A 10,201-nucleotide genomic window follows, 5' to 3' on the forward strand; every position below is an offset into this window, starting at 1 on the left:
GCAGATCCCGGTTGGACAGCCATACCTTCTGCCTGAGATGATGCCGTAGTCCGATGGCATTCCGCTTGTCGTTGATACCTGGAGGTGGTCTTGAGGAGGGCCGACCGGGCTCTCCTCCAGGTACAAAGACAGAGGTGGACATACATCCGGGCAGAAGGTATGTCAACTTCTTCCTGTTCAGGGGAAAGCGGGGACTGATACCCCAGGGAACACTCAAAGGGAGATAGACCCACACAAGTTTGTGGTGGGGTTGGCGAAGACCAGGCAGTGCAGGGTAGTTTCAAGGTCCTGGATGGCTCACTCCAACTGGCCGTTGGACTGGGTCGTTTGGGAAGAGGAATGAAGTGGGCGGCTTTGGAAAACAAATCCACCACAGTCAGAATGGCAGGGTTGCCATCAGACAGGGGAGACCCGTGACGGTGAGTGACAGGCAGAGGTTGGAGACCAGCCGGAGCTTGCCGAGGAGTCTTCTTCTGTGCACACACCATGCAAGCGGCGACGAATGAGGACACGTCAGGAAACATAGTAGGCCACCAAATGCTCTGTCATACAAAGGCCATGATCCAACGGGCGCCCGGGTGGCAGGCAAGCCTGGAGGAGTGGGCCCACCCCAGGACCGCGGCGCGGACGGTGTCAGGAACGAACCTCCAGTTATCAACCCCCCCCCCCAGGGTTCGGCTGGGTACACTGTCTCACGGACCTGCTTCCGGATTCCCCAGCTGAGTGCCGTCGACAGGCATGAAGTGGGAAGGATGATCTCGGGTTCCAGGTTAGTAGTCATGGGGGTATAGCAGCGGGACAGTGCATCTGGATTGACTATCTTGGATCCAGGGTTGTGTGAGAGGGAGAAGTTGAACTGTGTGAACAGCAGGGTCCATCTGACTTGCCTGGAGTTGAGGCGCTTGGTGGTGCGGAGATACTCCAGGTTCTTGTGATCAGTCCACATGATGAAAGAATGTTCCGTCCCCACCAGCCAGTGTTTCCAGCTCCATCTTCACCGCAAGAAGCTCACGATTCCCCACATCGTAGAACCAGGATGGGAGTTGTGGTGAAGCAATGTCTGAGGTCCCAGAACACCCAGTCAGTACCTGGGGACCACGTGAACGGAGCCAGGGTGCTGTAACCCCAGATAAAGCGGTGAAAGAAGTTTGCGAACCCTAGGAAACATAGCAACTGCACCCTGTACGTGGGCTGAGGCTAATCCATCACTGCTCTCACCTTCCTGGGATCCATCTAGACACTCCCAGCAGAGATGATATAACCTAGAAAGGGGATGGTGGAGCGATTCGCGACTCGCACTTCTCCGCCTTCACAAACAGCTGATTCTCCAGAAGTAGTTGAAAGACCTGCTGGACGTTGAGCACGTGTTCTTGAGGGGAGTGGGAGAAGACGAGAATGTCATTAATGTACACGAAGATGAACCGGTTCAACATGTCGCGGAGAACATCATTTACCAGAGCCTGGAACACAGCAGGGGTGTTTGTGAGGCCAAAGGGCATGACCAGACACTCATAGTGGCCACTGGATGTGTTGAAGGCAGTCTTCCACTCGTCCCCCTCTCGTATCTGCACCAGGTGGTAGGCGTTCCGTAAATACAGCTTGGAAAACACAGTGGCCCCCTGGAGCGGCTCGAAGGCCGAGGAGATGAGTGTAAGTGGGTAACGGTTCTTAACCATAATGTCACTGAGTCCCCGGCAGTCAATGCACAGGCGCAGGGTCTTGTCCTTTTTCACCACGAAGAAGAACCCTGTGCCGGCGAGAGAGGAAGTGGGATGGATAAATCCAGCAGCTAGGGAGTCCCCAATGTGTAATTCCATTCAAAAGTTTGGGGTCACTTAAACATTTCCTTGTTTTTGAATTAAAATAACATCAAATTGATCATAAACACAGTGTAGACATTTGTTAATGTTGTGAATTACTATTGTAGCTGGAAACGGCTGACTTTTTATGTAATATTTACATAGGCGTACGGAGGCCCATCATCAGCAACCTTCACTCCTGTGTTCCAATGGCACGTTGTGTTAGCTAATCCAGGTTTATCAGTTTAAAAGGCTAATAGATCATTATAAAAACCCTTTTGCAATTGTGTTAGCACAGCTGAAAACTGTTGTCCTGATTAAAGAAGCAATCAAACTGTCCTTCTTTCAACTATTTGAGTATCTAGCGCATCAGCATTTGTGGGTTGGATTAGGCTCAGGGTCAGGTCAGGCAGAGGTTGGTAATCCAGAGGTTGGGCAAAGGCCCTCTCCGCTACTCTGTTGACCAGGCTGCCTATGCTGTCCTGCTCTTCTTGTAGGTTGTTGGTGCCGGTGTGAATAATAATGTGGCCTGGTGTGCCAAAGTAAGGCTGAGACAGGATGTGGAGTGTATCCTGAGTTTTTGGGCACCATCTCTCTCTCTCTCTGTCTCTCTCTCTCTCATTCTCTAATTCTCTAATTCTCTCATTCTTGCATTCTCTCTCCCTGTTTTTCTCTCTCTCTCTCTCATTCTCTCTCTCATTCTCTCTGTCTCCTCTCTCTCTCATTCTCTCTTTCCCACCCTCTCTCTCATTCTCTCTCTCTCCCACCCTCTCTCTCTCATTCTCTCTCTCTCTCCCACCCTCTCTCTCTCATTCTCTCTCTCCTCCCTCCCACCCTCTCTCATTCTCTTTCTCCTCCCACCCTCTCTCTCTCATTCTCTCTTTCCCACCCTCTCTCTCATTCTCTCTCTCCTCCCTCCCACCCTCTCTCATTCTCTCTCTCCTCCAACCCTCTCTCTCTCATTCTCTCTCTCTCCCACCCTCTCTCTCTCATTCTCTCTCTCCTCCCTCCCACCCTCTCTCATTCTCTCTCTCCTCCCACCCTCTCTCTCTCATTCTCTCTCCCCTCTCTCTCCGTAGTGTCCAGAGCGATGTGAGGTGGTGGGAAGGAGGCAGCGTGAGGTGCAGTGTGTGGATGGGCAGAAGGGACATCCACTGAGACCGTTCCACTGCCAAGCTCTTTCCTCCAGACCCCCCAGCACCCTGTCCTGTCATCCCCAACCCTGCCAGCCCTGGAGAACTTCCCCCTGGGGACAGGTACACACACACATTATCACATGTTGACTAGCTTGGTTCATATGAATGACAATATGATTGTTAATATAAACCCCTTTCATCCCCAGTGTTCTCGTAGTTGTGGTGGTGGATTGTGGGAGCGGCTGGTGTACTGCCCCGAGCCGCAGCGCTGTAGCGCCACCCAGAGACCAAACGACACAGAGACCTGCAACCTGCAGCGCTGCAGCTACTGGGACCCGCAGGACTGGGAGAAGGTAATGGCACAGGGGAACACACTTACAGTATGCACCTGTTACATGTTCAGAGTGTGCATTGCATGGTACGGTGTGTCAGTGGGGATTAGTGTGTGTGAGTAATATCTGTTTTCTTCTGTGTATGTCAGTGCTCTGTGAGTTGTGGCGGGGGGATGCAGCATCGCGTGGTGCCGTGTGCTGTTGAGGACTCTAGCTCTGTGGAGAACAGTCTCTGTGACCAGAGCAACAGGCCTGACACAATCAGGACATGCAACTTGCAGGAGTGTAAGACTAACACAGGTACAACAAACATAGGTACGACTAACACAGGTACCACTATCACAGGTACCACTAACACAGGTACCACTAACACAGGTACCACTAACACAGGTACCACTAACACAGGTAAGACTAACTGTTAGGAATCCCTTTGGCCCGGCAGTCTAGGGGGGGATGGTAATGAGACCCGTAACATAAATCATACAAAGTATAATAGTGACAAAGTATCAGTGAGAACGAAAAACCACAGACAACTTAATTACCGTCAAACACTCAGGGTTTAGAGCATGCCAAGACGCATGAAAGCTGTGATTGAAAATCAGGGTTATTCCACCAAATATTGATTTCTGAGCTCTTCCTAAGTTAAAACATTAGTATTGTGTTGTTTAAAAATGTTATTATTTTTCTTTGCATTATTCAAGGTCTGACAACACTGCATATTTTTTGTTATTATGACCAGTTGTCATTTTCTGCGAATAAAAGCTCTAAATTACAATATTTTACTTGGAATTTGGGAGAAATGCTGTCAGTATCTTATAGAATAAAACAAAATGTTAATTTTACCCAAACCAGAGAAACGGATCATTTTGCAGTGGTCTCTTCATTTTTTCCAGAGCTGTATATACTGTTGATTGACATACAGTACAGCAGGTAGCCTAGCCTTTAAGAGCGCTAGGCTGGTAACTGAAAGGTTGCTCGTGTAAACCCCCAAGCCAGCTAGGTGAAAAATGTTTTGATGTGCCCTTAAGCAAGGTACTAAACTGTAGTTGCACTGGATTCTTTTATTTATTGCGATTGACCTAAATCCGTGTTCTGTTCTGTCCTTGGTGTTGGTTGTATAGGTCTGCTGTGTAGGAAGAACAGCATGTCGTCTCGGTTCTGTGACAAGTTGAAGCTGCTGGGCCGCTGCTCCCTCAGGTCCATCCAGAAACAGTGCTGTGTCACCTGTAGAGGGTAAACTCTGACTCGCACTACACCCACCACATGGACCCTTCGCACACGTACAGGGCTTCCACACTGCGATCCTATTGGTGGATTTCATCTCTAGTGCAATCAGCCAACAGCAGCCTTTTCACCATCATCATCATAATAACACCCACAAACTGTCGTTATCTTCATTGGGCAGAAATTCATGGAGCTACGGTACTGTGTACTGCTGCTGTGTGCAGTTTCTCTTAGCCAGTCTTGCACCTTCCCAGCTCTTCCAGGGTATCAGGCCTCCAGCTGCCTCTAAAGATTTAGTTATGTCAACTACTCTCCAATATCCCACCTGCTTTACAATACTGATGAATGTCACTCAGAATGTATACCTGTGTAATCGGCTGCCATGTTGTTTTCTATTCAACGTTCCCCCACCACAGAAATGATGATGACATCCGATAACACTGTGTTTACAATCCCCTTTCAGCTGGTATTTGCCTCGTATTTACAAAGACATTAGGATGTGAAAATGGGTATTTTCTGATACTTAATTAATCCCCCAAGCAAATTAGTAATGATAAGATAACTATTATGTCATCAACATTTTCCATGTCACTTCTGAGCAGGGATTGGCAAAAATGACAAAATACAATAACAAAGTACCATAAAGATCAATGTATCAAAATAAACCACAAAATACTTGAATTTTTAAATGTATTTAATTAAAATACATGTATTTTGTATTTTATAATACTGAAGCACTTAGCTGGCCCGAACAGCAACAGCATTCTCAGTAACGGTTGCAGAAACGTTTTACTTGCTAAAACTGTGATATGTTGTTGTTCATTTGCACTGACTGTATGTCACTCTGGATAAGAGTGTCTGCTACATAACCAACATGTAAATGTATATGTGAAAATGAACATACCAAAATGAACTGCAAAGCACACTGGGTATTATTATTGGCCTTGTTAGATGGCATAAAGTTTAGCCTAATTCTCCTAACTTGCTACGTTAATTCTCCTAACCTGCTTGCGTAAATTCTCCTAAACCTTCTACAAATGTCAATTTTGACAAAAGCTGTATCCTAGACAAACCTTGTTTTGGGGCGGAGCTTATTCACATAACACTCAGCTTGCTTTGCAATTGTCCATTTTTACATACACATTTATATTTAACTAATTTAGCAGATGCTCTTATCAGCCCGTAGTGCCATCAGACTTCTGATTCTAATACAGAGTGATACGGTTCCACAATGGTGAACCGCTATAACAACAACAGCAAAATATTTTGAAAATACAAATTACAGCTTTCAAAAGGATCTTGTTAAAAACAGATTGGAGTGTAGTTCAGTCCAGTGTAATACAAATTACACAATACTCAGAAGTATTTTAAATACTTCACATCTCTGCTTCTAAGAAAATACTGGGTAAATAGTAAAGATGAATGTTTTTGAATGTTTTTGTCGAGTGTTTTTTTTATTGTGTTATTGTGGGTTTTTCAGTGTTATTTCTCTCGTTTCTCTCGCTCTCCGGCGTACTGTGGCTCTGAAAAGTGATATATCTGAGGCATAGATCTGGGATCAGTTTACGCTCCCCAAATCCTAACTTTAACCATGAGGAGAAGACATAAAACTGACCCTAGATTAGTGTCTCTGGGTAACGTCATACTACTCTAGTGCTGTATATCTATCCTGTGGTGCTCCTCCCCTTTATTAGGCTGGCCAATGAGAATGAGTTGTTGCAGGTCATCCCTCTCAGGCCTCAGTTAAGATCGCCGATGTGTTTATATGATATTGTACAGGTGCTATTATCTTTATTTCAAACCTTCAGCAATAAATGCAATGATGAAATAAGCATTTGGTGTGACTGCTTTTTGCTTTGAATGTCCATCAAGATTATATCATTCCTTTTCACTGTTATTTCCCTGCAGTACCCCACCATCAGGTATTAGTTTGGAGTTTGCAGCCTTGTTGTGATAATGGTGTCCAAAAAATGGGTTTGTGTGTGTGTGTGTGTGTGTGTGTGTGTGTGTGTGTGTTTTGACGGGATGATGTTATGTAGTCCGAGTCCTGCCTGGCCCATGGTGCCCCTGGTTGTCTATGTTGTCCTGACAGTATCGGTGAGATACGAGCCATGTGGTCGATCTAGGAGGAAATGAAGAGGAGGATGTAATTGGTGGTAATACTCTTCAAACAGCAAAGCTTTAACACTGGCCTCAGGCTCATGACGTCAGGGGATCCCAGCTTCTCTCATCAACCACAACTGGTTTTATAGTTGACAAGGTAAACAGGATGCATTCTATAACATTATGCTCCTCAAGGTGTTTCATGGCATTGTACATTTTCTAGTACAATTTACTGTCATGATTGCTCATGCTAAACCGGAGTAATTCGTGTAATGGAATTTGGACTGGAGTTAGCATTCATCTGAATAAGTGCACTTGTTAGGATCTGGGCTAATCAACTCTTACGCTGCGAAGTCCGGAGGCTGGTTGTAACGGCTTTCTTCTACCTCCTTCTCTGACGAAGAGGTGGAATAAGGATCGGACCAAAATGCAACGTGGTTCGTTCGATACATCTTTAATTATGACGAAACACAAACAATACAAAACAACAAACGTTGAAAACCGAAACAGCCCTGACTGGTGCAACAAACACAGAGACAGGAACAATCACCCACGAAATACAAAGTGAAACCCAGGCTACCTAAATACGGTTCCCAATCAGAGACAACCAGAATCCCTTGACTCTGATTGTGAACCGCCTCAGGCAGCCAAGCCTATGCAACACCCCTACTCAGCCGCAATCCCAATACGTGAGGCTGGCACCAACTTCACCAGCCGACTAACACGCACCTCAGGACGAGTATGGAGCGCTGACCCAGATGCCATTAAATCCCTGACACGTTCCGTCGGGCAAATTCCATGCAAAAAGCACCAACACAGCAACTCCCTCATTTCTCTCTCCTCCAATTTCCCCATTAACTCCTTCACAGTCTCTGCTTCGCTCACCTCCAACACCGGTTCTGGTCTCCTCCTTGGCTCCTCACGATAAACAGGGAGAGTGAGCTCAGGTCTGACCCCTGACTCTGCCACACTCTCCCTGAGCCCCCCCAAGACATTTTTGGAGCTGACTCTCGGGCTTCCATCCGCGTCGCCGCGCTGCCTCCTCATACCGGCGCCTCTCAGCTCTCGTCGCCTCCATTTCTTCTTTGGGGCGGCGATATTCTCCAGGCTGATTCCAGGGTCCTTCTCCGAACAATTTCTCCTCCCAATTCCAGAAGTCCTGTGATCGCTGTTGCTGCCTTTGTTGCTTCTCCTGTGGCTCCTGCCCGTTGACACGTTGCTTGGTCCGTTTGTGGTGGGTGATTCTATAACGGCTTTCTTCTACCTCCTTCTCTGACGAAGAGGTGGAATAAGGATCGGACCAAAATGCAACGTGGTTCGTTCGATACATCTTTAATTATGACGAAACACGAACAATACAAAACAACAAACGTCGAAAACCGAAACAGCCCTGACTGGTGCAACAAACACAGAGACAGGAACAATCACCCACGAAATACAAAGTGAAACCCAGGCTACCTAAATACGGTTCTCAATCAGAGACAACGAGAATCACCTGACTCTGATTGAGAACCGCCTCAGGCAGCCAAGCCTATGCAACACCCCTACTTAGCCACAATCCCAATAACTACAAAACCCCAATACGAAATACAACAACATAAACCCATGTCACACCCTGGCCTGACCAACTAATTAACGAAAACACAAAATACTAAGACCAAGGAGTGACACTGGTGCCTTTGTGTTTTAACAGATATTTAATGGCACCCACCCGGTGTTCCAGGTCTTAACCAGTCCATGTTCAGAGAGGAACAATGAAAAACACAGTTATCGGTGGTAATACTCTTCAAATAGCAAAGCTTTAACTTCAAGGTCCAGAGTTGAGTTTGAAGGGTACTGTATATAGTATCACAGGTGGTTGGTGTCACCCTAATTGGAGAGGAAAGGCTCGTGGCAATGGCTGGAGCGGAATAAGTAGAATGGTATCAAATACATCAAACGCATGGTTTCCATGTGTTTGATGCTATGCCATTTGTTCCGTTCCAGCCATTATTATGAGCCATCCTCCCCTCAGCAGCTTCCACTGTAATAATATGTGCACTATGTAAGTACCTCCTGCTTGGTCTACATGCTTTAACTTCTTGAAACTCCCCATCCCGGATCCGGGTTTGTGACTAAAGCCTCAGGCTCATTAGCATAACGCAACGTTAACGATTTCTGAAAATCGCAAATAAAATGAAAATAATGCGTCTGCTCTCAAGCTTAGCCTTTTCTTAACAACACTGTCATCTCAGATTTTCAAAATATGCTTTTGAACCATAGAAATTGACTAATTTGTGTAAGAGTATGCAAAGCTAGCATAGCATTTTGAGTAGCATTTAGCACGCAACATTTTCACAAAAACCAGATAACCAAATAAATAAAATCATTTACCTTTGAAGAGCTTCTGATGTTTTCAATGAGGAGACTCTCAGTTACATACCAAATGCGCAGTTTTTCCTGAAAGCATCTGTGTGTAGGAGAAATCGTTCCGTTTGTCTGGCTACCGAAACGAACCGAAAATTCAGTCACCTACAATGTAAAACTTTTTCCGGATTAACTACATAATATCGACCGAAACATGGCAAACGTTGTTTGGAATCAATCCTCAAGGTGTTTTTTCACATATCTCTTCATTGATATGCAGTTCGTGGAAGCTTGCTTTCCTCTCTGTATCCCATGGAAAAATACTGGCAGGTGACTTTTGCGCACCAATTTCGGCGCAGGACACCGGGCGGACACCTGGTAAATGTGGTCTCTTATGGTCAATCTTCCAATGATCTGCCTACAAATACGTCACAATGCTGCAGACACCTTGGGGAAACGACAGAAAGGGCAGGCTCATTCCTCTCGCATTCACAGCCATATAAGGAGACAATGGAAAACAGAGCCTCAAAAATCCTGCTCATTTCCTGGATGCCATCTCATCTTGGTTTTGCCTGAAGCTCACGTTCTAGGGCACGCACAGAAAATATATTGGTAGTTCTGGACACGTCAGAGTGTTTTCTTTCGAATGCTATCAATTATATGCATAGTCGAGCATCTTTTTGTGACAAAATATCTTGTTTAAAACGGGAACGTTTTTCATCCAAAAATGAAATAGCGCCACCAGAGCATCAACAGGTTAATATGAAATTGGACTGTTCACCGCGTATGTCTTTAGGGAAAAGGAACACATACACCACCAATGTAGAGCACATACCAGCTCAGCCCACAGCAGACATGGGCTGTCACAGCGGAAAGGTGAGGGGGAATATTCTCCGTTGAAAACAGTCAGTGATTAGCTACAGATGTAGGATCTTAATTTGAGCCAGTTTGCTACAGCGGGTAAAAAATCCTGCAGCAACAAGACATTAGAATTATTATGTGGATTATATTTAATGTACATTTTTGTAGGGGCTAATCCATTTTTGGTAAGGTAAAATCAAGTCTGAAATTTCAAAGTGGAAATTGCAATATTAAGAAGCCTTTTTAAACCTCAAATACACTACAACTTTTACATATCCTGCAATACAGGAGAGTTCTCTTGCAACCAGAAGTTCTCTTGCTACCAAATTAACATGCTACATCTGTAGCTGTGTAACACCTAGAACCATAGCACGAGGTTCTGTTTCAGGAATCATATTGA

General features: G+C 45.5%; 1 protein-coding gene across 1 annotated transcript in view; it reads left to right on the plus strand.

The window, feature by feature from the left end:
• LOC135513854 (A disintegrin and metalloproteinase with thrombospondin motifs 12-like) overlaps positions 1-6,316 on the plus strand; it is a 42,934-nt gene extending 36,618 nt beyond the window's left edge. Inside the window, exons 22-25 of the mRNA XM_064936816.1 lie at positions 2,879-3,055; positions 3,142-3,288; positions 3,417-3,567; positions 4,389-6,316. Of these exons, the coding sequence (XP_064792888.1) occupies positions 2,879-3,055; positions 3,142-3,288; positions 3,417-3,567; positions 4,389-4,504 (591 nt within the window). The 3' untranslated portion in view covers positions 4,505-6,316. The remainder of the gene's footprint in view (positions 1-2,878; positions 3,056-3,141; positions 3,289-3,416; positions 3,568-4,388) is intronic.
• Positions 6,317-10,201: the final 3,885 nt, after the last annotated feature.

The sequence above is a fragment of the Oncorhynchus masou genome, chromosome 25, assembly GCF_036934945.1.
Source record: "Oncorhynchus masou masou isolate Uvic2021 chromosome 25, UVic_Omas_1.1, whole genome shotgun sequence".
Lineage (NCBI taxonomy): Eukaryota > Metazoa > Chordata > Actinopteri > Salmoniformes > Salmonidae > Oncorhynchus > Oncorhynchus masou.